Consider the following 26,967-nt stretch of genomic DNA (forward strand, 5'->3'; position numbering starts at 1 on the left):
TAAAAATGTAAAAGTCCACTTATTTAAGACACCGTCACAGAAACTTCCACAATGGTTGACCAGGTCTCTGGGCACTATAGCCCAGCAAAATTGACATAAAATTAACCCCCGCAGCACACAGTGATGGTGGCATAACAATGGGTAAACAGATGACATTTCTGATCACTTGTCTTAATGCTGTCTGAAACCCACATGGACTAGCTCACTTGATCCTATGTACATGAGGGAATCACCGATATTTTCAAGCTAGAGGGAAGGAAGGTTGGGGAATTTGAATAATTTTTTGGTGATCACCTTAGTGGGAGACAGAAAGCCAAGACCGAAACCCAACCATCAGGCTCCAGAGTCACTTCCACCTCCAGCAGGGACTCCCCAGCCTCAGAGCCCTCATCCCACCAAGGCATCGAACTGCACCATATGGCAAGACACTGGCCATACATTAGGTTTGGAAAGAGAAGCTAGTCATTGCCTCACCTCCCTCCACAACCACAACTTTGATTTGGTAGTGGGCATTTTCCTGGGCGGCAGTAAGTATGCCCCACCCCCCTCACCACATAGAACCAGCAGAGTTGAGACACTTGCAGACCAGCCCTGTTCCCTGGGAAACAACACAGACCCTGGAAGGAAGCAGAGCTCAGGGCTACCCTGCCCCTGAGTGTGGACAATGGTGACCTAGGGTGGCCCTTGGGACAGCCACACCAGTTCTATGTGGACCCCTGACAAATGTCCTTGGAGGGGAACTGAGCACACTCTCAAGCTACCAAAAAAAAAAACACTGTATCATTCAGGACCCAAGTAGGAACTCACGCTGGCCACCATTGGGCTGGCTACTCTGACAAGAGTATGAAATTGTGGCCCATCTCCAGGTTTCCCAGACGACCACCACTGGTCACTCCCAGTAGATGGCAAGGAGAGATGAAGGCTCAGGGACACCCAGGCATCCTAGAGAAAGGCACGTGGGTCTATGGCATATGGCTGGGCACAAGTGCCTGTAGGTGGATCTAGCAGACCAAGGGACAAAGCCAGCCAGTATCCCTGCAGCCTGACTGAGGTCCTATATCACTGGATATGTGGAGGGACAGAAGCCAAGATCAGGAGTCCGAGTGGTGAGGCTGCAAAGCACCAGAGCTGTCTCCTTTCCCCACAGGGTCCCAAAAGTGTGTTCTGAGAATATCTGAGCCACCAGGCCTGGGATAAGGAGAGTGAAGCAGACAGGTGGAGACCCCACCAGGCACCAGGGTGTTTCGTAGCAGATGAGATCTCTGGGTGAATTGACTCTTCCTTCCCAGTATGAACCAAAGCCAAAGCTTGGGTACCTGACACCAAGTAAGGAGGGGTCAGGATACAGCCCAATGGCCAGGTCAGGGTCAAGCTCAAGCTATAAGGAGTCCGGGAGGAGCTGGTGGGAAGCCAGGATCAGTGCAGAGATGTCAGTCATCTGGCTGGATAGACAGGTGGGTGGCACAGGTGCTGGGCAGAGCTCACTGCATGTAGGAGTAACGCCAGTCCCCCAGGGGCTGGTGAGTTTCCTTGATGACCTGGGGCGATGTCCAGCGCAGGATGTAGTGAGGGCCTCCTGGTTTGTCATTGGTTCCTGTGGAAGAGAGGATGCGCGATGGTCCTTGGCAGGTTGGGGGATGGGGACTAGCAGAGTGAATGGGGCAGCCCAGGGGTGAATGGTGGCTCCTTGAAAAGTGGAAACTAAACACATTCATAGCCTCAGAGCTTGCTGAGCATATCAGGGCCAAGTGTGCATAGCCAGAGGGCAGGTGAGAGGCTGAGGCTCACAATACCAAAGAGACAAAACACCAACCAAAAAGCAACCTTGCCCAGCCAAGCTGCTCTTTATAAATGAAGGACAGATGGACACTCCAAAACAGAAAGTAAACCACAATACTTGAGTGAATCACTTGAACATAAACAAAGTTGGTAAGAGAGGAATAATTAAGCAAGCCTTGCCTATCAGTCATCACCCGAAATGTAAATGGGTTAAATTCTGCAACTAAAAGTCATAGTGAGTGAATGTATTTAAAAAAAAACAAGACCCAGGATGAACAGAGAGCTCTTCTTGGTCTTCTAAAGGACAAGGGTTTGGTTCCAAGCACCTACACAAAGCAGTTCACAACCTCCAGGAACTCCAGCTCCTGGGGTTCTGACACCATCACCTGGATTCCCTACATACCTACATGCATGTGGCCTGTTACTTACACACCTACATAAATTTTTTTTAGTTATCTTTAAAAAAATATGCTGGGCCAGGTGTGGTGGTGCACATCTTTAATCCCAGCACTTGGGAGGCAAAGGCAGATGGATCTATGTGAGTTCAAGACCAGCCTGGTCTACACAGCACATTCCACACCAAAAATTTTTGAGACAAGGTCTCACTATGCAGCCTTGGCTGTCCTGGAACTTTCTATATAGACCAGGATACCCTTGAACTCAGAGATCCACCTGCCTTTGCCTTCCAAGAGCTGGCATTAAAGGCATGTGCCATCTACCCAGCCAAAAAAGTTTACTTATTTTTAAGTAAACAAACAAGACCCAATTATATGTGGTTTACAAGAAACCCATTTTACCCATCAGGACACAGGAAGATATAAATAGATCTCAAAGATACAGCAAATAAAGATCTCTGTGAGTTCAAGGCCAGCCTGTTGTACAGAGCTAGTTCCAGGACAGCCAGGACCATACAGAGAAACCCTGTGAATTCACCCTGTGAAAAAAGAAACTACAATAACCCCTCCTGGACATTGGGCAAAGAAAGGAAATTAAACCAGCATGTTGAAGAGACATCTATCTGTCACCAGTGTTCACTTCTGCTCTATTGACAGCTGCCAGGAAAAGGGAACAAGCAAAGGGCCCATTGAGAGATGGGTGGGTGAGAAAAATGTGGCACCTACACATTGTGGAATATCATTCAGTCACAAAAAGGGAACTAGTAACCATTATGCTGCATGAAATAAGCCAGGCTCAGAAAGATGAGAATGGTGTGTTCTTGCTCTCTCGGAACCTGAAAGAGCTGATCTCACAGAAGCTAGCAATGAGGATGTTACTAGAAGGTGGGATTTTGGGGGACACTGAGTTAAGTCAGGAACAAATCCTGAGGTTACAACATCCCACACCACAGTGTGAATATGGGTAACAATTATGCCACGTATTTCAAAGACCTAGAAGATAGGCCTTGGGATGTTTTTACTCGCCCCCTACACACACATGAGTACACACACACACACACACACACACACACACACACACACACACACACACACGCCTGCATGCATGCACACACCTACACAAAGATAGGTATTTGAAAACACAGTCTCCCTTAAATGCTACATGCAGTAGCATTTAAACATCACATTTCCCATTGACATGTGTCTGGCCCTGGCTGCCACTAGGAGGTAGTAGCTCCTGGCAATTCATTGCTCCTGGCAATTCATTGCCCATGAAGAGCTTCTTCTCCATGACCCAGAGAGCATTGGACTCAGGTGATCTTGAGCCTAGTGGGAAAAGTGTAGGCATCGAAGCTAACATTCACAGCCTCCCCCATGCCTCAGTTTCCTCCCCGTACAATAGAAGAATGCCCCCCCCAACTTTGGAGGCTCCTGAAGGGACTCTGTATTTGAACAATCATAAGTGCCCCGCCCCCCCCCCCCACACACGGTGGGCTCTTCTGCTCCTATTCACAGTCTTGAGGCAATGACATAGAGCTTCCCACTCACCAGAGGCCCGGGCACCCCCAAAGGGCTGCTGGCCCACCACGGACCCAGTAGACTTATCGTTGATGTAGAAGTTGCCAGCAGCGTTCCTCAGCATCCTTGTGGCCTCCTGGACAATTGCCCTGAGAGACAGCACAGTGATCAGAGGGGCCGTCAGTCCCAGGTCTGCTCCAGTCCCTCAAGCAGCCCACACCAGCTCCCAGCTAAGCAAGCAGCCATGGTAGGAACAGGACACTGGCCAGCTGCTAAAATGGGGCCTGGGTAAGTTAGTCTCCAAGGCTCAGCTCCTCCCCCGAGAAGGGGATTAGCTCACCCACCTCCTGGGGCCACTGGAAGGCCTGGGTGGAGAGCACAAGGGGTCAAGCCACAGCTGTGGGGGCAATGGGAGTGGGGTCCCAGTCCAACTCAGCTATTTCACGGAAACTTAGTTAACACCCAGACCCCATGCTTTCTCTTGGGCTTCAATCCCACTACTCCTCTCTGAGGCAGACACAGTGGCTTACAGGGCCAAGAAGAAAGAAAAAGGTAAAGAGTTGAAGTTAGGGTGGCAGGACCCAGATTACATCAGCCTCCACTGCAGCAAGACTCCACAGCATGGGACAGCATAGTCACCTTGCTCAGTGGGGCCCCAACAGGTCGTCCCTAGAGATTCAGACAGTCAGATATCTGGTTCTAACAAGCCAGCCTGCTGTGTGTCCTGTGTAGGCCCGCCTGCCTGTAGCTCTAAACTGAGAGGAGTAGAGGAGAGTGGAGAGGGAAAGCAGAGGAGGGGTTGGCACAAACTGGGTCTGGGGGGTGGGGATGGCATTGAGCTGGTGGAGGCAGCACACCAGCTCTGCTCTCAGAGCTGAGGACACTCACTTATCCTGAGCGAACACTGCCCCTGTGAGGCCATAGCTGGTGGTGCTGTCCACCAGCTGCAGTGTCTCTCTGTACTTGTCATCCGGGTACACATACACTGTCAGCACAGGACCGAAGATCTCCTGGGGGACAGAGAGAAGTTAGTCACTCCAATGTCCCCATCTGGCCAGCCTTTCCACCATCCCAGGCCTCAAACTACGGGCAGAGATGGGCGGTTTCCTCCAGGTTCCCTCTGGTCTCTACATGCCTGGCAAAAGATCCAGAACTTTCTGGCCTCCCTGCCATGCCCTTACCTAGAAGGTAAAGCAGCCAGGGCCCTGAGGAGCAGGAGGCTGGCTCAACAACACGTGCTAAGGCACCTCCCTTCTCCAGCCCCTCTCCCAGCAAAAGGCTGGGGCTTTCCCTGGTCCTGCACCACCACCCCATCTCAGGCCATCACCACAGCCAGAGAGTGAGCCAGGGAGCCCACAGCTGCCATAATCCCACAGTGGCTGTGGCAATGGAGCACCAGGCCACAGTTAGCACCGACAGCAACAAAGACAGAATCTTGGACAGGCCTGAGCTCCTGAGCTCAAGACCAGGTCTGTTTACACTCCAGCTGTAGAAGGTTACACTCCAGCTGTAAGCCATTCCTGCCAGGCCTCACTCCCCCCACACCCCACCCCCGCCACACACACACACACACACAAACACACACACACACACACACCACCTCTCATCCATGGAACCAGACAGCGTTAGAACGAGCGTGCCGCTGTGCCCAGGACAGCCCATTGCAATCACCTCCTTCATGATGGGCTCCTGTGGGTCCTTGGTCTCAATGATGCATGGCTCCACGTAGTATCCCACTGACTCATTGCACTGGCCCCCTGCCAGGACACTGAGGCTGGACGAGGACTTCGCATGCTCCAGCCACTTCTTGATGCGGCAGAAGGCCTAGGGCAGGTGAGCAAGAGGGTGTCAAAGACAGCTGTCCCTCACACTCCCCCCAAAATACCTCTGCCTAAATAAAGGGCCTGAGTTCTGAAAAGGGGGGCAGGGTTAGAGGCACTGAAAGTGAGAGCAAGGCCTGGCTAAGCCATGGCAGAGACGCAAAGAGTACCTGTTTGTGTTATACATGTGCGTAGGTAGTATGTGTCCGTGTCTGAGTGCATGTATAGTGTGTGTGTAAAGTTACATATGTGTGGTATCTATGGGTGTTATGTACATGGTGTATGTACGTGTGTGCGCTATGTACGTGGTATCTGTGTATACGTGTATAAGAGTGTTACACAGTGTGTGCACATGCTCATGTATGGTATCCTTACATATAAACACGCTCTGAGACAAACATAAAGAAAGGTGTATGTACAGCTATGTGCTTACATTTAAACACATAATACTTACATGCAGCTACCGAGATGTGTTTCCATGCGTCTCTGAACTATGGTTCCAGAGCTGTGATCTCAAGTACACCTATGCGGGCTTGCCTGTGTGTGTACTTGAATATGTGCACATATACATGCTTTAGGGGTTGCTGAGCCTGGCTCAAGGGTGTGCAGACAAGAACAATTTCCGGCTGTGGGTGACCCTGTCTTCTCCAAGGCCAGGGAGGCCTATGTCTGGTTACAAGCCACACTGACTGACCTGCCCCTCTCTGTCCTGGATCTGTGCCCAGCACCCCTCCCCCGGGATGTGCTGTAACCACACCCTACCTTGGCATCAATCACTGCAGAGAAGAAGGTCCCAAAGTCCTCTGCAGGCTGGGGACAAGGGAGGGAGAGATGAGACACTGCAGGCCGGAGACAAAGGGTGTCCCTTCCCCACAGCCCATCCCACATGCGCAGAGCCACAGGAGAAGGACCCTGCCTCAAAGAGGCAGAGAGAGCCCCAGGGAAGGACGGGCACTCAAAGAGCTGGAGAGAGCTCAGCCAATCCCATCAGCCACCTGCTGGGCACAGGAGAGGCGCCACTCACATCGCCCACTTTGATCCTGCTGTGCTCCTCCAGCAGTCGCCCTTTGATCTGTGGCCACAGAGACTGTGGCACGTAGAGGCGCGAGCAGGCTGAGCACTTCTGACCACCATATTCGAAGGCCGATCGCACCGTCCCGCTCACCACGCTGTCCACGTCGGCGGAGCTGTGCACGAAATGGAAATTCTTCCCACCGCACTCTGCAGAGCACAGGGTGTGGATGGACATGAATGGAGGTTGAGGGCTGCGGCCCAAGCCACCACCCACACCAACACACCCACAGCCCCACATTCAGCCGCAGGCAATGAGAGAAAGCAGTTAAAACAGAGAGGAGCCAGGGGAGCCACGAGCCAGGCCTGCCCTGCTCCCAGGAAGATGAAGTGAGGCAGAGGAAGGAAGCAGGGGAGCAAAGGTCAACCACACAACCACTCCCTGTCACAGAAGAGAGAACCAGATGGTCACCATGGCGTGATTGGGAAGTATAGCAAGCCAAGGTCCCAAGAGCCCACCCGGGCTCTCCTGAAACCTCCCAGGGAAGCCCACCTATTCCCTTAGGGAAGACCTTCAGACTGTCACAGAACCTTCCAGCCTCAGTTTGCCTGCTCGGTAACAACAGGTAACGGTAGCCAAGAGCACACCACCACCTACCAGGTGCTGAAGGAAGCACCCTGAGCTGTCTCCCTGTGTCTCAAGGACAACTCTCATGGTCTCACACACACCCCCAACCTCAAAGACAGTAAACCGAGGCAAAGTGATGAAGCCACTGGCTCCATGTTGAGTCATGGCCCTGAGAAGGAAGGGCCACCCACACCCTCCCTGCAGGATCCACCATTCATCTCACAAAAGCAAGGACCAGACACGAAGGCTGGGAAACTCAAATGCTACAGCCAATCCAGGCACACGATGAGAAGCCAGCACAGGAAGGGCCTTTCCATGGGCCCCACTACACAGAAGGGGTTAGAAGGTTAACACCAGCCCCAGCTTCGACTGTGGAGTGTGCCCCAGACAGAACTTCCCTCGAGGTCTCAGCACTTTTCCCAAGTGTGTTCCACAAACTCTTGGTCCATAGGGACTTTGCAAAATGGGGTTCTGTGGCCCGGGGAGTTTGGGAAACACTGCATAGCCAGCTATGCTCTCCCAGTATATGAATGGAATATACTGGAGAAGACTCCACAGGCTTTGTTTCATACATGTGTCAATTTTCTGTGACCACAGAACGGCTTCTCAGGAGTTATCACTGTCAAAGAGAGGCGGCCCTCTCAGTCAGTTTCCTCCTCTCATCCCCCTATACACCCCCCCCCCCACACACCACACACACACACACCAGGCTCCTTCCTTCCCTGCTCAGACCCGTACCGTCCACCACAGCATCCCTCCAGCCATGTGTGCTAACGACTACCACAAGCCTAAAAGGAATCTTTAAGTGTTCCGTATCCACACATGGCTCCTGGGGGTGGCGGACGGGGAGGGACACTGCAGAGAGGTAGAGGAGTCTCCAGTATTGGCTCCCAGAAAAACAAGAGAATCCTGGCCACCCCACTCTAACTACACACTGCTCTCTTGTTATGGCCCAGGAAGAGGGTCCCTGGAGGCATGTGAGGGGTGGGGCTTACCTCCAGCCAGGCGTGGGAAGGTACGGAAACGGTCCAGATTCTGGGCCACCTGCTTCCAAAGGTGTTTGAAGGTGCTAGGGCCAAAGAGTAGAGTGTTAAGAAGCCTCACTAGGAAGGGGCTAAAAGGCCTGGAAGGAGTGTTGGCGGTTGGGAGGGGTTATCGTAGTACCAGGAGGAACTAAGGGCAGTTGTGATGGGGGTTGGGGAGCAAGGCGGCACATAGAAGGCCCAGATTCAAAAACAAAAAGCGCTGGCCCTGGCTCTGACACGGGGCTATGTGATGTGGGGCTCACAACTTAATGTCTCTGAGCCTTCAACTCTGTACCTCACCTAGAACCTTCCATGTGCATGGATTCCACTGGGCACACTGCAGTGCCTTGCAAGGAATACACACCTCTTTGGCTATGAGGGCCATCCTGGCCCAGTGCCTGGCCTGACAGACCAAACCAACAACTCGGGCTGTGCCCCGACCAGCCGCCACCCTAGAGACACCACCTCCTCCCTAGGCTTCACTGTGACCAACCTCAACACCACAAAACAATAAAAATGCTAATCACCCAGCCACAGTAGCTAACGGTAATTTATGACTTTCCTACCTTCGGCCTAGCAGCTTGCCAGAGCGTGGCAAACGGGGGCCAGGCCCACTCCGCCTGCTAACAGGCAGAGACCTGAGATTGGAGAAGCAGGCCTCTGGGGAAAAGGCCTCCTCAGCAGTCCTTAAGCTGCCACCCACACCAGCGATCCAGGTGGGGAGGGTACAGAGAAGCCACTGTAGGTGCCCCATGGTAAGAGCTGTGGATGCAAAATGGGACACCAGGCTGCCCCAGCCACCTCCTACCCACATGCCCAGAAAGCTCCTTGGTCAATGACCTACACATGACTCAACTTCCCCCATGCCTATACTCCTGACAGGGTCTATCCTGGTCAACAAGGCCCTCTCTACCAAGGTCAGAAGATCTTGGACCCAGATCCCAGTTCTGCAGACTGCCAGCAGCTCACCATGCTGCTTGGCCCTAGGTTCTGACATCCCTGCCTGATCTCTGGTAATTAACCCAATCCCCAGAGACCACAACCTCCTGAGCAGGCCCCTGGAGCAGCTCCAGCCAGTTCCTAGGACAGAGTGCAGTTGCAAGGTCTAGGAGGGCCAGCAATGGGCAGACCCGGAATATACAGACCCAGGGCCTGGGGTGGGACTTGGGGACCTACAAAGAGTTGTCCACCTTCAGCTAATGGTACCATGAGACACACAGGCCCAGGGGGACCAGAGCACATACAATATGAATTTTAAAAAAAAAAAAAAAAAAACAGTCCCAATTAGACATGGCCAGGCCATGGCTATTAGGAATCCAATAAAGTCCAGGTCCCCTGGTCCAATGGGGGGCTCCAGCCTGAAGCAGAACTGGGCTTACACCATTCCCTAGGACCTTCTGTGTCTCATGCCACCTTCAGCATGCAGCCCAGACACTTCTGTAGATTCAAAAGGCTCCTAGTAGCTACTGGATAAACCTGAGAGGTGAGACCAAAGGAGGCAGAGTGGGGGATGGTGTGGGGGGGGGCGGTGCAACACCTAACTCTTCACGTATTTCCAGCCATGGCACAGAACCCTGTGTTGCAGGGGTTGGAAGACACCTACCGAGTCAGTGAGCGCATGCTGGTGCAGACTGTCCAGCCCTCCCCCAACTCCACCCTCAGGTCCAAGGGACATGCCCTGTGGCACATCAGCCTGCAGGCCCCCTCGGTGTCCTTCCCCTTCCTATAACCCTGTTCCCACCTCCTCACCTCTGCCTAGCAAATCTTTCACCCGGTGCCTTCTCCAAGAAGCAGACCCAATACCTCCTGTTTCCAGCTCGCCCACTCATGCCCTCTGTGGTAGAAGGCTGCTGTCAGCCATCGGCTGTGGTCCCAGTCCACACAGAGCTCTCCCTTCCCACCCTTTCAAACACTCAGCCAGACAGGAACCACCGCCAGGTGGTGGCAGTGCACACCTTTAATCCCAGGACTTGGGAGAAAGAGGCAGAAGGATCTCAGTGAGTTTGAGGCCAACCTGGTCTACAAAGCGAGTTCCACAACAGCCATGACTGCATTACGAAGAAACCCTGTCTTGAAAAAACAAAAACAAAAAAAAAACAAAAAAGAAAGGAAGGAAGGAAGGAAGGAGGGAAGGAAGGAAGGAAGAAGTTAGGAACCCACTCCCATTTGACAGGTATAAAAAAACTAGAATGAGACAGGCTGGTCACACGGAGAGAAAGTGGGTAATATCAGGGTGTGACCTCTAGGTTCACAGCCCCAGATTGCAGCACCATTCCCTATACCTCTGTGCCCTAACCGCCCCGCCCTCCAGGGACTTACGGCACGCTGCCTGTGAAGTTGATGCCACCGAGGTGCTCTGAGCTGGTGACTGTGTCCCCAAATGTTGGCCCATCAGCTGGCACAAACTGGATTATGTTGGGTGGCAAGCCGGCCTCCCGGAGGATGCGGTAGACAGCATAGCTAGCCAGCATGGCAGTGTCACTGGGCTTCCACAGGACCACATTGCCCTGCCAAAAAGGTATGAACCTGACTCACAAGGTGGTAGGATAACAATCGTCAACCATGTACCCCACTGTACCTGGCAGCATGGTCACCCCCTACCTGGAACCACTACACCCTATGTCCCCCAGCTAGACCCACTCATGTAATATCTGCATTGTCTCCAGGGGACCCTCAGACTTCGCCTCTGACTCTAGCCTGGGCTCCCTTTCCCTGCAAGCCTGGGCCGAGTCCTGCCCTCACTCCAGGCTAGGGCTGTTCTCAGTCCTGGGTGTGGCTGGGCAGGTACCTGCAGACATTTAACACGTGTTAGAGCACGTGCAGCATCATAGGTACCAGGAGGGTCCACGTGATGATGCAAGAGGTTGTCCCTGTGCACGCACATAAGACACACATGGGGCCACATGCCCTGCCGAGGTCCAGAGTGCTGGGCCAACACCAGCCCTCCTCCTGCCCAGCAGGTTGAGGTCTGTATCCCCATATCTGTGGGAGCTCCCACAGGTACAGAAACCTTCTCTCAACAAATTCCTATGTTTCATTGTTGGCTAGCGGTGACAAGGAAGTCCCGACTGTCCATCTCAGGTGTCACCCAGCAAAGAGGCATAGGGGCAACCACTTCTCTCATTGCTCTTTTAGTTAAATGACATCATCAGCACAGTGTCAATGGCTGCCACACAGAGTGAGCACTCCAGGTCACCACCACCATCAGCAGCCGTTGGACCTGTGGCTCATTCTTGCCTGGACCTGCCTGGTGTCTCACTTGATCTTTGAAACCTGATGGCCCTCACCTCGCCACACACACACACACACACACACACACACACACACACACACACACACCATTGCTCCTGTTTGACAGAGGGAGAAACTGTGCTTCTGGACTTGGGGTCTTTCGGGGTCTCCCACAAATGGAGAAGGCTATGATGGAACCCAGAGCTTATCCACAGCCCCTGCGGCTACCACCTGCCTTTCTCCCATGACTGAGGGCAGGTGATCTGTGTTTGAGATCTGGGGCATGGCTAACTGCCCTTGTCCCCGGTTCCTCACCATTAAGGCTGGTGCACCCGCCAAGTTGCCCCCAATTGCGGTGAAGTTAAAGGGTGAGATAGCTGCCACGAAGCCCTGAGGAAGAGGAAAATGGTGAGTCAGAGAGCAAGGCTCCCAGCAGCCCCCGTGGCCCACTGCCTGCCCTGCTTACGGTACCTCCAGCCCCCGGTACACCACGTGGTTGGTGCTGGGTGGCACGCTTATGGGCTGCTCCCCCTCCAGCTCGACGGCGAACTTGGCGTTGAACCGAAAGAAGTCAATGAGCTCTGCTGCAGCATCGATCTCCGCTTGGATCACGGTCTTTCCCTGTTAGGAGGCCCAGGTTCAATGACAGCAGACAGGCCAGAGCCAGCCCCCAGTGGGCTGACCAGGCCTGGCCCCAGGACTGAGGAGGGAAAGGACCTGATTTTCAGGCATCCGAACCTCCTCCATCAGACAGACTAATGCACACTGACCATGGTGCAGAGCTACACAGTTCATAATTCCTGGCAGTCCATTAGTGTGTGGAGCCTAGAAGGCTAAGACCTGCAGAGTACTACCCAAAATCCTTTGGATCTCAAGCCAAATAAAAACATACCCCAGTGTGATAGCTCACACATCTTCCTGACAATTTCGCTCATCTCACAAGAACACAGAAAAAGGTGGGGAGCTGTCATCCCACCTCCATGCAGCAGAGGGCGCTCTCACCACAGAGACAGGAGCGCAGGTGAGACTCAACAGGCAGGCCAGGGGTTTGGGGCTTGGTTAAGAGGATAATTAGAGGAGGCCAAACTGTGCTTCTCCCTGGCTCCTTCCTCAGTGCAGTGCACTGCTCACTTGAAAAGCTCATTTCTCAAATTCTCAGGAGACTCCTCTGACAACTTAAAGATGAAGATCAAGCAAGACATACCTAATAGATACTTAATAGATACTGCCACTACCAGAGCTGTAACTGTAACTGACAAGGAACACAACACTCCCGAACTGAGCAGAACGCCCTTCTGGGCCTAGGATGCCAGGAAGCCCCACGGAGGACAAGAGGGAGCTGTATCACATGGTCAGAGTCCATTCTAGGCAGGGCACACTGGGAACAGGGAGAGGAGGCCTGGGCTTCCCACAAACTCCTGCTTGAGTCCAAACTCCATCATGGGCAGAACAGCCTGGCAAGGAAGGCAAAAGTGACTGGGGAACCAAACAGAGGGTGGGTAGAGAGGGGCCCCAAGTATGGGATGAGAACTGGGAGAGAGATCCTGGTGGTCCCTGAGTCAGGAGTAACTTTATAGATGTTTAAAAGCTCCCTCTGAGGGCTGCAGGGAGACTGGAAGCAGGGTCCAACTTGGAGTTTGTGAGCCCCATGTGTCGGGCTGGCTGTGCAGACAGCCGGACACATTTGTAGATGACAGTGCCATACAGCAATGTCAGAAGGCTAGCCACTCCTAGCAGGGCAACGGATAATCCTGAAATGACAAAGGCTTGGCCCAGAGTAGGGGGGTGGGCAGGAATGAAAGGGATGGAAGGTCCTGGGCCCACACGGCACAACACATGGGCTCAGCGCAATCCACCTATGTTATATCCCCGACTCCAAGGGATGTTTCTGGGGAACATCTCCAAGTCTCCAACCGCTCCTGGCACACAGAGGCTCTTCAGCTAATGTCTTGTGACAGGAATAGAGTAAGACAGCCTGTCTGGGACTGTCAATCCTCACCTGTCCCACCATGGTCTTGGCAAGGACCTCAGCCCTTCGTGGCCCACTAAGCATATCTGCTGCCTTCAGGAAGATCTGGGCCCGGTCTGCCACGGGCTTCAGGTCCCACTCCTTCCTGGCAGCCAAGGCAGCTTCAATGGCTTTGTTGAGCAAGGCCTGGAGAGAGAGAGACAGAGGTAAAGGGCTGCCTTACACTGCAGGAAGGGCCCCAGGGCACAGAGGAGGAACCAGAAGGACACTAGCTACGGCACAGCCCCTCCCACGACAGCCTCCTGTCCACACTGCTAGGGATGGCCTGTCCCGCTGTCATTCATAGGTCTTAGGCTCCTGCAAGGTTAGTCAGCTGTTTCAAAAGAAAGATCCTGCCCCACTTTCTCCCATGGTCTAAGGAGGTGCCACATCCTTGAAACCTTTGGGACTCCAGCCTTGCCATCAGAACCATAGCTTGACACACATACTAGCTGCAGGTGACCCCAGACCCCACTGCCCTCTTACCATGGAGCACCAGCCATCAGTCTGTCCCATGGTCCCTTTCTCTCACTCTCTGCCTGGCTTTCCATCTATATCTCTAACTGTTCTGACAGTCTTATAGAATCCACATCCCCACCTCCAGCAGCCCTCCCCAGGTCCGCTTGAAGCGGTGGGCATGTTTGGTGCTATTCCCACACGGAGCTAGTTTGGTGCTATTCCCACTCTGAGCTAGTTTGGCTTGAGTTAAACCCGTATATGACTGGATCTGTTGCAGACTCAGCCCAAAGACTCCCCAGAGTCAGGGAAAGAAGTAGTGGGGTACACCCACAACTAGCAGGGCAGCCAGGGTCACAGAAGACTCACCTTGTCTGCATAACAGAACTTGGCCACCTTGTGTCCATGGTTAAAGGGCTGGAAGAAAGGGCAGGGAGCGTCAAGGTTCATAAGTAAGGCCAAGACCACAGACCACTCTGTCTTTCAGGGAAGCATACATAGCCTCTTGTTTCAGTCAGACATGTCTGAATATCCACCTACGGTACAAGGCCATGGCAGCTCCCTCCTCCTCCCCGGCTCTCCTAGGCATGGAGCTGCCCACTGGCCTCAGTTAAAAGCTCTTCCTTAGCTGGGCGTTGGTGGTGCACATCTTTAATCCCAGCATTCAGGAGGCAGAGGCAGGCGGATCTATGTGAGTTTGAGGCCAACCTGGTCTACAAAGCTACACAGAGAAACCCTGTCTCAAAAAAATCAAAACAAAAAGAAAAAAGAAAAAGTTCTTCTAACAGGCCAGTGAGCCAGCTCGGTGGGTAAAGGGGCTTACTGCTCAGGCTTAATGATCTGAGTTCAGTCCCCAGAACCCACATAAGGGTGGAAGGAGAGAACATTCTCCACAAAGTTGTCTGTTCTCTGACCTCCACAGGTACCCTGTGCTGAGTCACAAAGCTAATGGAAGCATGCAGGGAAAGACAGGTTAGTTTTTTTATTCTGGATCCAGTACACAGTGCCCTTGGAGTGTTGTACCTAAATAGACTCTCTGGCCAAAAGGCCAGCCCTTCACTCCCCTCCGCCACCCTCCTCCCACCCCAGACTGGGAGATCTGTGAGTTTCCCAATTTGCTTAGGTACACACTGGTTTCCACAGGGCTGAACCCAGCTCTCCATCCCTCGCTTGCAACTGACCCTTGGGAAGAAGCCACCAGGGATACACACACTCCTCCCAGCCTCCTCACTGTGGACATGACTCAGGAGTGGGCTGGGCATGGTACCCTTTGTTCTAGAAGTTTTAGGCATCCAAGGAATTCAAGACCTGGGAGGGGACAATGACCCTTACAGGCAGAGACCACGGCCCCTGCCCCTACCAGACCTACCGACAGCTGGTATTGCACATTGGACGTCCACACCTCCTCGTCCCCGACAACACAGGGGATGGCTTCTGTCTGGCCCTTCAGGTCCCTCAGAGCCTGGGGAGAAGGACAGAATGTGGATGGGAACTTCTTGTCTCTCTTTGTCCCATGACCCGCACACCCTGGAGGCACCCCACCCTGTCACCTTCTGGAGCGCATCCCGCTCGGGGCTGCCCTGAGTGAATGCTAAGATGGGTTCATTGGCCACCTTCAGAGAGGAAGTGTGCTTCCAACGCAGCCTGGAAACAAGCATGGGGAAAAAAAAAAAAACAGATAGGTCAGCAGCAGTCATCACACCAGCCCCTTTGTCTCCACAGGTGGTCTTGAGCTGACCCACATGGCTGAAATCAAAGCAAATCCAGGGCCTGGAGAGACAATTGGCTTTGGGTCTAATACTAAGAAATCATAACTCTACCAGCGTGTGTCTAATACTTAGGAATCCTAACTCTACCACGGTGTGTCTTCTGTCACATGACTTGCCTGCTCCAAGTTTGTTTCTACAGCTATGGAATGAGAATAAGCCACGAAACCCACATGGTTACTTGAAGTCAATTTTGTATATGCTGAAGGCCACTGTCCCTTCTTCCCTGAAATTCACCTCACAGAATCGGGCTTTCTGGACACTGAACAGGTAGCCTGTGAGAGCTCTGTCTTCAGTGTGAGCCAGGGAGATGCCCTCAGCAGAGAGCTGACATTCACGTGAGCACGGGCATCAGATATGGACCATGAATGCGGAGGACTGGCCTGAGGGCTGGGCACAGCAGGACTAGTCTGGGGAAACTAGTTGATCATTGGCCCGACCTCCTTCCTCATCTAGAAGTCCGGGGGGTGTGGGGGTGAAGGGGATTAGAGCCAGCACTCAGGGTCCATCATTCCCGAGTTAAAGGCCCAACTCTTCCACTTCAGACATGAGATGCCCCCACAGGCCTCAGTTTCTTCTGTAAATGAGGACAGCTCAGAGGACATCTTAATGTTGGTAACCTCCACAGAGCACAGGTCCCAGGCCAGGCCTCACCCGACATTCAAATAGTTTAAGTTATCTAGGCATTTTTATAAGGAAAATGATTGGCTGAAGCCTGAAATTAGAAAAGACCTGAATTCGAGTCCAGACAAAGGCGGCACTGTGTGTGAGATGCTGGGGAAAGCCGCTACGCAACTGGCTGCGTGATCTGAGGGGACAGCCCAGAAAGCTGGGGCGTGCCCTGGGCTGGGTGTTGCTGGGAAATGAGATGTTACAGGTGGGCGGAAAGGCCACCCCTCTCCAAGTGCTACTCTGAGAGTGCACAGTGGCCTGGACTATGCTTAGACAAACTCTGTTTGCTCCATCCTATCTGGGTCAGAGCAATGCTGTTGGCTGGGCCTCCATCAGCCTAACCATGCTCAGCAGGACAGAGTAGCCAGCCTGAGGGAGTGGGGCCATGGGTTTCTCCCTTTTTCATTAGAAAGACTTTGAGGGCCCAGAGGTCACCTGGTGGAGAGAAAACAAATCCATATGGGGTGGGTGTGGGGCCCTGAGGCCACATTCCAGGAGGAAGAGCTGACAGGCTGCGTAAATAAAGGCTGAGAGAGAGGCCTATGGGGTTGAGGACAAAGGAGACGGGACATTTGCTGGCAAGAGCTTGAAGACCCGGGAGGGTAGGTAAGCAGCTAGCTGAGGGAGGGAGGGTGTCCATTCTTCTCCACAGTCACACCCACAGGCCAAGTCACACTCCTCCCTCCGCCCTCGTCTGGCCAAGGAAGAGGAGGTAGGACAAGACTGGGGCTGCCTCTGAGGCTGCCCAATCCTGCCTCCCATTAGCCTCATGTTCCAGCACGGAACAGTGAGGCCCATCTCCTAGGGTTACTATGGAGACTGGACAGCTAAAAGACAGAAAAGCTAAAGAAATTCACCATGTCCCCTCCTCCTGTAGTCCTGGGAACAGGGGGAGAGGAGGCAGAAATGTCTAGTGACTGACAGTGGAATGATAAAAATCTACCCCGTGGTTCCTTAGTTGGACATGGAGTGAGTCCAGCAGGGCTCCGGGCCCCACCCTACCACCCACCATGTTGGACACTGCCATTTCTGGAAGCAGATAATTCAAAGCCAACACTCCTGTCTGTCAAGATCCCTCTGAGCCAGCACCATTCATCTACTCTCTCAATGGAAGAACCAGAACTCTACAGGGAACCTTCCAGCTCACCCCCAGCGATGCCAGCATTCCTCACCCACTGGCACTGGATAGACTTACATAGGTCCAGGAGTTTCCAAAGCGCCCCCCCACACACACACATACACCAGGATCACAATCAGGTAGGAAAAAGCAAGTACCCCATCCCTACCCCACCCACACTAGGCCTCTCTTCCCTGCCACCCCCCAAAAGTGATGCCAGAAACAGAAATCCCACAGACCGTCCCTCTACCTTCCCCAGGACAGTGGCCCACAGTGACGTAAGGCTCAGGACTTTCTCTGGCCCTGGAAAGTCTCCAGGCCCTAAAGAGACCGAGTTCAAAGATCAAGTTGAACCTGAGTCAAGTGATGCCAAAAACAACAGGCTCTCTCTCTCTTTTTGGCTAGTGGTCTGTCCCAGTCTAGCTGGCACCTCTACTAGCTTAAATGAAGATGGATCATTCCACAAGACTCAGGGCCTCTAGGGCAGTGCTTCTCAACCTTCCTAATGCCTCGACCTCTTAACACAGCTCATGTTGTGGTGACCCAACCATAAAACACTGTTGTTGCTACTTTGTAACTGTGATTTTGCTACTGTTATGAATCATAATGTAAATATTTTATTTTTAAAGATAGGGATTTGTTGAAAGGGATCTTGCCCCACTTGTTGAGATTCCCCAAGGACCTTCTAGGCAGGATGGTTCTCTTCACTCATTCATTCACTCATTCATTCACTCATTCATTTCATACAGTCATCACACTTATCCCACAGCAACAAGTTGTTTATTCTCTGCACATTTCTAGGACTCAAAGGTGCCTGGCCCTGGAGGCAGACTTATCCCTCTGTAGAGAGGAAGTACAGGGCAGAGGCTGCACCCAACTCACCTTTCCCTAGCAACCTGAGACACACACACACACACACACACACACACGCACGCACGCACGCACGCACGCACGCACGAATACACACACACACACACACACACACACACACACCACACGCACGCACGCACGCACGAATACACACCACACACACACACACACACACACACACACACACACACACACACACACACACACGACCTGCAGCCAGGATCTAAGTCAGTAAGAGGTTCTCCCCAGCCCAAGCTTCAAAGCCCATGTTCCCTTCCCCCTAGAGACAGGATTTCCAGGAAGAGCCTGTGCCAGCAAACTCAGCGCTCTTTAGGGGACGAGACAGGGAGGTAGAGGGCACAGGCTCTACCCTGTCCAAAGTTCAAAGTGCCATCAGCTCTCTCTCATCAGAGCTGACTCAACAGCCACATCTCTTCCACCATCTCCAGGCTGCTCGTGCCATAACCAAAGCTACACAATCCTGCCCGGTCAGCACCAGGGACCTACTCTGAGAAATTATATATCTAAACAACTTAGTCATTGTGGCTGCACGATAAAACATTCATACAGAAACCTCACAGATGCAAGCCATTCAAGAGGGACCTTTTTCAACCAGGAAATGCTGTAAACAGGACACACACAACATTGCCATGCTGAAATACAGTGCACTGCTTTGCAGACAGCAAAGTTCCCTTTTTTTTTTTTTTTTTTTTTTTTTGTTTGTTTGTTTGTTTTTCGAGACAGGGTTTCTCTGTGTAGCTTTGGATATCCTAGCACTCACTCTGAAGACCAGGCTGGCCTTGAACTCACGAGATCCGCCTGCCTCTGCCTCCTGAGTGCTGGGATTAAAGGCGTGCACCACCAATGCCGGCACAAAGTTCCCTGTTTTATTTTGAGACAGGGTCTCATTGTGTAGCCCAGACTAGCTCCAAACTATGTAAAAGAACCTTGAATTTCCAAAATGCAGGCTGGGATTGCAGGAGCCGGCTAGGATTACAGGTGCAGGCTGGGATTGCAAGTGTGTACCTCCATACTGGGTTTATACAGCGTTAAGGATGGAACTCAGAGCTTCATACATGTTAGGCAAAGAGCAGATGCTCAGACTCTGTCATGAACTCCTAGCCCTCTGTGACAATTATACAGGACAGTGAGAACTATATTCTGTTTATTTATTTCTAGCGTGTCACAGCCCACATGTGAAGATCAGAAAACAACTTCTAAGAGTCAGTTGTTTCCTTCCACCACATGGGTCCTGAGAATCAAACACAGGCTGTCAGGCTTGGCAGCAAATGCACTTACCTACTAAGCCAGATTGTAGGCCCAAGACCCAGATCTTAACATGAGAAAACTGGATCAAGGGAGCCTCAACCTAAAACCACTTCTTCTAAAACAGATTCTAGATCCCCAGGAGCCCTCAGGTTCGTTCTCCACAACCACATCCCCTGCAGGACCCAGCTGCCCCGCCCTCTCCTCAGACCTCCCCACCACACTTGGATGCCCCTCACAGGTGGACCCCTCAGTTTGAAGAGGGTTCCCTCCCCATTATCTCCAAGCCAAGCAGAGGGTCCTGCAGGCTTGATGAAGCCTGAGCATCTTGCTCCTGAAACAAGCAACAAGCTCCCGAAGCAGGCTGTGTCCGAAAGGCCCAGCGCAGAATAAATACTTGGAACAGAGAAAAAGCTTGGAAAGTACCAGACCTGTGGGGCTGAACTTGGCCTGTACTCCTGCCAGCTAATACCAGGTCAAGAAGAAAGAAAAAGAAGCAGTCTTGCTTGCTTCCTTTGGCCTCCTGTTTCCCAGCTGTAATCTGGGGCCTGATAAGGCAAATCCTCTTATCACTCAATTAGGTGTCATTAGGGTAGCAATGGAGGCTCCCTGGGAGGAGAAAGTACAGGGCCCAGGGTGGGGCAGGTTACATGAGCCACTTTAACCTGCTGTTCCTTAAGATAGTACAGATTGTGTCCCCTGAGCTCTCAGGGTGGTGCACACTGAGCTGAGTGAGCTACGGATTTTGTTCTTGTGTCATTTCTATTGCTATGATAAAAAGCGACTTGGGGGAAAGGATTTTTTAATACTAGCTCATGATCCAGGTCTGTCACTGTAGGGAAGTCAGAGGCCAGTGCTTGAGACAGCTGGTCATATAACTTCCATAGTCAAGAGCAGAGGGAGCACATATATGCTCCATGGTGTGTGCTCAGCTCAGGAGCTCCTGCCTAGGGAATGGCACCACCCACACTGGGCTGGGTCTTTTCACAATTAACTTAATGAAGACACTCCTCCCCCAGGCCAACCCAAAGTAGACAACTAACATCATCTTCACAGGTGTTTTCAGGTTTCCTTAAGTTGACAATTAATTCACCCTCCAAATGCAGTAGGTTGCATTGTGGCCTCTTTTTATGGAAGAGTAAACCATTTACTCCTTTGCAATTCATGGCCACAGCTCACCTCTTTTGTAATTGAACACACTTATGGCTTTTTTGTCCTAGAACTCACTCTGTAGACCAGGCTGGCCTTGAACTCACAGGGATCTGCCTGCCTCTGCTTCCTAAGTGCAGGGATCAAAGGTGTGGTGGCTGGCTGGGTGTTGGTGTCACGAGCCTTTAATCCCAGCACTTGGGAGGCAGAGGCAGGGGGATCTCTGTGAGTTTGAGACCAGCCTGGTCTACAACAGCTAGTTCCAGGACAGCCTCCAAAGCCACAGAGAAACCCTGTCTTGAAAAACAAAACCAAACCAAAAAGGTGTGGTGGCACCACTACACCTAGCCTGGAGGGCTCTTTTGCTGTTCTGCTATCCTCGTTATTTCCATCATGGCTGACCATCCAAGGCAGCCCACTGTGGGAGAGAGGTGGGTCACCATATTGCAGCAGTCCTGAGTTTTCTGGATGCTAAACCACTCAGCATCCATAAACTCATCCAACCCTCAAGAAGAGGCCTAGTGATGAAGTTACTATAACCCTAACTATTTACTCTGAGGCTGGGGAGGAGGGTTGCCATTTCAAAGCCAGCCTGGGCAACTCTGTCTCAAAATCAAGGCTAAAAGGGGCTGGACATTCAGCCCCGTGGTAAAGCACTTGCCTTACATACACATGGTCCCTATACTGCAAGAAAAAAACATCCCCAAAGACAAGACAACCATTCTCCATATGATAACAAAAAAGCCAAGCCACCTGCCCAGGGACACAGAATTGCTGAGGTGGGGCCAGGATCCAAGAGACACTCTGTTCTGGGCCATTCTGACAGCAACAGTTCAACACCTACTATGTGCCAGACACGCAGTGTTTCCGGGTGCCAGTGCCAGCCAATCTGAACCATGTCAAAAGCATTACAAGGACACCTCAGGTATCTAGTCCTCTGCTGTGGAACTACCTTTTTGTACACTGTGAATATCTGTTGTTCTCACAGGTTTAATAAAGGGCTAAATGGCCGATAGCTAGGCAGGCAGAGGTTAGGTGGGACTTTCAGACAAAAACAAGAAGGCTGGGAAGAAGAAAAGGGGGCCACCAGACAGATGCAGAGGAAGCAGGAGATGAACATGCCATGCTGAAAAAAAAGTATGGCCATCCTGTAGAGCATAGATAAGAAATATGGGTTAATTTAAGTTATAAGAGCTAGTTAGCAACAAGCCTAAGCTATCAGGCGAGCATTTCTAGTTAATAATAAGTTTCTGTGTCATTATTTGGGAGCTGGCTGGCTGGACAGAGCTGACTGGCGGTCCCGACCAAAAAAAGAAAAACAAAAAACCCACCTACAGTCCCCCACAGTATTTGCAGAGGGCATGCCCAGCACCATACCTACACGCTCTGATCCTTGTCATTGCCTGTGACAAGGCTGTTAGCAGGATTATCCCTCTTGTGCAGAAGACACTGAGGCAGAGTGCTGGGTGAGTTGGGGAACACTCCACCTGCAGGACTCTAGATGTGCTTAGGAACAATAAAACTGCCAGCACCCAACAACATAACCAGGGCCCATGCATGACAAAAACCAAGCATGTAGATGAGCCAAGAATACTGGTGACAATGGCAGGGGACAGGAAGACTCACTAAAGGGTCTGGCACAAAGGCAAGTAAGGGACAGAAATGAACACTCATTATAAGCCAACAATATTCCTGACTAGCTCTGGGTGCATGCCAGGCGGGAACTCTACTAAGCAAGGCACTTCCCCAGGCCCCTCAACTACTCCAAATTCACCTTTGGCACGGTGTCTTCCTCAGCCCCTCAGCAGCCTGTAATGTCCAAGTTTGTAATGTCCTCATTTCACAGGTAAACAACAGACTGAGGCCAGTGGAAACGAAGGAAAACTTGTCGAGGGTCTTACGCTAATGAACACCAGGCTTCCCATCAGCCTGTGTCCTTCACCTTGACCTTGACCTCTGCCCTTTTCTGTGTTCACTTTCTCATCCCGCACCCTTAGTGATTGGTATATCTCTGCAGAGATCCTCTGAAACACGCGTGGTACATAGCTATATGCAAATTTGCATCTGTGGATGTGCACATGTGTGCCCCGTGCATTGCTGCGGACGCGACTCACATCCTAGGCACGCACTCACCACTGAGCTGCATTGCCAGATGCACTGCCAGCCCTTACACAAAAATCTCATTAAACAAAAAGCCCAGGGTTCCGTCCTCAGCACAGTGTAACCTCAGCATGGTGATGTACACTTGCAATCCCAGCACCTGAGATGAGAAAACCTTCTGAAGGATCAGAAGTTCAATGTCGCCCTCAGCTACATAGCAAGTTCAAGGCCAGCCTGGGCTACGTGAGGGACCATCCCAAAAAAGACAAATGAAAGCCACTGTCGACAGCCCTCCTCCTAGGCCACATGGTGATCGGATGATAAAATGTCTACAAGCAAGGAAGGGCTCACTGACAAGTTCATTCATTAACTCAAGGTTTGCCTAGAGATTAACAGGTGTCAGTCACAGCTCCACGTTCTGGGGATAGCCAGTCCAAGGGATGACAGAAAGGCCTATGAAGAAGATGCGTTATGCAGCTTTTACCCACAGAGAGGGAGGGAGGGAGGGAACAGCCACAGCTGTCCTAGGATTGTGCCTCTCAACCTGTGACAACAAGAAGACACCTGAAGATTGTCATGACTGAAGAAGCCACAGGCACTGAGGCACAGGTCTGAAGCTCCTAAGCATTCTGCAGGGCAGAGCAGCCCCCGAGGACCTGCTCCAAAGATGAATGAATGAATGCTTCGGATGTTGAGAAACATATCTGGGCATCCTGCCAGGCCAGCCGCACTACAAAAAGCAGGCAGCCGGAGCCTGGAGAACTGGTTGCAAAGTTCTCTCTCTTCCCACCAGCTCAGGAGGCCACAGGCTGAAGAGCGGGCATCTGGATCTAGACCAACTGTAACTCCAGTTACATCTGCCCGAACAGGCAGGGAGTTCCCCAGTTACAAACGGGGACAGAACAAGCTCCTAGGCTCAGTGTGGGGCCCATCATACTTGCTAGATTGCTAAGTGACATTGTAATTCAGAACTATTTTATAACACGGACTGCTTTCTACGAGCGATCAGAAGGTCTCTGTGTCTGTGGTCTCAGTGCATAAGTTGAAGGACTGGAGTCTCAGTTTGAAGGAGGAATACATCTCATTCCATTTCTTCTTCCTGTCAGTTCTCCACCAGGGCATACAGAGAGTTGAAACTCGCCCATGTCATCCCACAGGGGGCAGGAAAAGGGTCACTGATTAACTCAGAAAGGTCAGAACTCAGTGGAAGAAGACACAGTGGGTCACAGGCCACAGAGCCAGCAAATAGTGACTAAAGCAGGGGTTCGGGTGCTGTGTAATTCTAAAAGGAAGACAGAAACATGGAATAACACCCAAGCCCAACAGATTGTGAGCCCCACTGGGGCAGGATCTTGGAACATGTCGCTGAGGGTGCCAAGGTTCCGGCTGAACAGCAAGCGGTGTGTAATTGAATTTGAAGAGCAGCTCTGCCCTGGAGTTTGTCAATTTCTTCATTACTTGTAATGACTGTATCTACCTCTCATGAGAAGTGTGAACAAAAGTGGCAGTGGAGACAGCCCTGGCTACATAAACCAAACTCACCTGGCCTTGAACCCTCAGAGATCAGCCTGCCTCTGCCTCCCAAGTACTAACCAAACATTCTCCCCCACCTCCCAAAACAGGGTTTCTCTGCATAGACCTGGTTGTCCTATAACTCGTTTTGTAGACCAGGCTGGACTCGACCTCTGTCTCTCCAGTGCTGGGATTAAAGGTGTGGGCCACCACCGCCCGGCAGGAATCTATCTTAATGAATTCATTAAAATCTCAAAATTAGCCATAAGTCACTCAGAACCCAGCATCACACGTTATAAAAGTCATTATTGCACCCACCGAAAAGCAAAAGCCCAATATTGAACTAAAAAGGGAGTGGGGAAGATAGAGAGGTCCCGGGACTATCAGGAGGCTCCAGAACGTGAACTCAGGGATGTCCTGGGACTGGGAAAATCAACAAATTTGGAATATCCAGCGTTAGGAGAAAGAGGGATGAAGGAAGGGGGCGTGCGACACAGTCCAGGACCACACACAGCAGGAGTCAGCTAAGGAAAAGGGACCATCTAGGGAGACCCAGGAAGGGGAAGCGGGGCCTCCATGGGATAGTGGCTCTGAAGGACGGGACCCTTGAGCTCAGGGAGCCATGGGGACCCGTGAGAGGGTGGCTGCAGCCCGGATCACCCGCAGGGAGGGAGTCGCCCGCCTCACTCAGGGCTCCGGGAGCAAGGGGCTCACTTACCCTGCCCTCCTCCAGACGTGGGAAAGCATGGCTCGGCGCAGCAATGGCAGGAAGAGAATCTTGCTAGGTAAGTCTAAGGGTCCCTTACCGCTGTGGGAAGCACCAAGTCTGCCCAGCAAGGTTGGACTAGTCAAACCCGGAGCGCACCACCTCTGCGGGAAGTGGAGATCACCCGATCCACCTGCCTCCGGGTCCTTCTGCGGACACTCCCTGTTGTCAATAAGCAGAAGCCTTATTTAGAATAAAAAAGGTCACTGTGAACTGCGGGGCAAGGTAACCCGGCAGAAATGCCCTGAAACTGTTGCTCTTTTCTCCTCTCCTCCTCTCTTTATGGTATGATCCACGGAGAGAGGGCGTGAGCGTCAAGGACCAATCACAGTCACACGTGGAAGCCTCCGAGCCAATCAGTGGCACCAGTAAGTTGCATACTTCTTAGGTCGGGATGGAGAGTTGCAGGAGCCAATGACAGATCCTGCACGGAGCGCGTGCTCAGTGGTAGATGGGGCAGCGGGGGGACCACATTCACGTGACAGGTGCAGCAGGGGTCCCAGACTCTCGGCTGCTGGAAGGCTGGCCGGAGCCCCGCGGGGCCGCACTAAGGCCAGCTCCTTGCCCCCACCAAGAGGGCTCCACCCTGAATGGAGCCTGATCTGCCCTCCGCCTCCCAGCCTGGAGCAGGGCCAAGCCAGCTGCCAGGGCCTGCTTCTTTCCAGATTGGGATCAGTATGAGATAAAACCATAGCGGGCCTGTGCTTAGCGTTTTTCTTTTCTCCTTCCTTCCTTTTTTTTCCCCCCAAAGCCTCTAGCCACAAAAAAAAAAAAAAAAAAAAAAAAAAAAAAAAGGTTTTCCTCTGTGTCCCTCTGCCCCACCGGGGGAAAAAAAAAATCAGTTTTCTGCATGAGAAGCTTTAGAGCCGGCGGTGGTGACACACGCCTTTAGTCCCTGGGGCACAGGCGGGCAGGTGGGGCGGGTGGCTGAGGCAGGCAGATCTCTGTGTTCAAGGCCAACCTGATCTACAGAACTAGTTCCAGGACAGCCAAGGCCACACAGAGAAACCCTGGCTCCAAATCCCCGGCCCCCCTCCCCCCCCCCCCAAAAAAAAACCTTGCTTCTGAAGCCTGCCCTTAGGAACCACTATATTCCCAAGATACCAGTATGGGTTTTCTTTATTTTAATAATTATTTCTAGGCTGGGCGTTGGTGACGCATGCCTTTAATCCCAGCACTCAGGAGGCTCAGGCAGGCAGATCTCTGTGAGTTTGAGGCCAGCCTGGTCTCCAGAGTGAGTGCCAGGATAGATTCCAAAACTACACAGAGAAACCCTGTCTCGAAAAACCAAATAAATAAATAAATGATGTATTTTCTATGTCTCTGGCACTGAGACAAGGGCATTTACTGTAAGGTCACTTCTATCCGATTCTAGTTTGATACCATACTGGACAGGTTAGCCTCTGACTTTGTTAGGGTTATTATCACTGTGATGACACACCATGACCAAAAGCAAGTTGGGGAGGAAATGGTTTATTTGGTTCATCATCAAAGGAAGTCAGGGTAGGATCCTGGAAGAAGGAGCTGATACAAAGGCCATGGAAGGGAGCTGCTTATTGGCTTGCTCAGCCTGCTCTCTTACAGAACCCAGGACCACCAGCTCAGGGACGGCACCACCCAGAATGGGCTGGGCCCACCTCCATCAATTAAGAAAATGACCTACAGGCTTGCCCACAGCCCTATCTTTTTGGAGGAATTTTCTCTATTTTGGTTCCCTCCTTTCAAATGCCTTTTGCTTGCATCAAGTTGACATAAAAACTGTTCAATACAGCCCCTCTGGGCCTCAGTTTCTTCTTCTGTAGAACTGGATGATAATGGCCACCTCGAACACCCCTGTCCCCCGGGGCTTCTCCTTTTTCTCCCAGTTACACCATTTGG

The 26,967-nt window shown here is 52.0% G+C and overlaps 1 protein-coding gene across 1 annotated transcript; it reads right to left on the reverse strand.

Annotated features, from left to right (window-relative positions):
• On the reverse strand, positions 1–25,377 carry Aldh4a1 (aldehyde dehydrogenase 4 family member A1). Its single transcript, XM_027399868.2, has 15 exons — positions 25,042–25,377; positions 15,422–15,515; positions 15,241–15,333; positions 14,241–14,288; positions 13,407–13,562; positions 11,879–12,028; positions 11,723–11,797; positions 10,496–10,683; positions 8,147–8,220; positions 6,537–6,733; positions 6,275–6,322; positions 5,364–5,516; positions 4,581–4,702; positions 3,723–3,841; positions 1–1,594 (listed from the first exon to the last, which is right to left on the reverse strand). The coding sequence occupies exons 1-15, from the start codon at positions 25,068–25,070 to the stop codon at positions 1,482–1,484; spliced, it is 1,659 nt and encodes a 552-aa protein (XP_027255669.1). The 5' UTR covers positions 25,071–25,377; the 3' UTR covers positions 1–1,481.
• Positions 25,378–26,967: the final 1,590 nt, after the last annotated feature.

This window comes from Cricetulus griseus, chromosome 2 (genome assembly GCF_003668045.3).
Source record: "Cricetulus griseus strain 17A/GY chromosome 2, alternate assembly CriGri-PICRH-1.0, whole genome shotgun sequence".
NCBI lineage: Eukaryota > Metazoa > Chordata > Mammalia > Rodentia > Cricetidae > Cricetulus > Cricetulus griseus.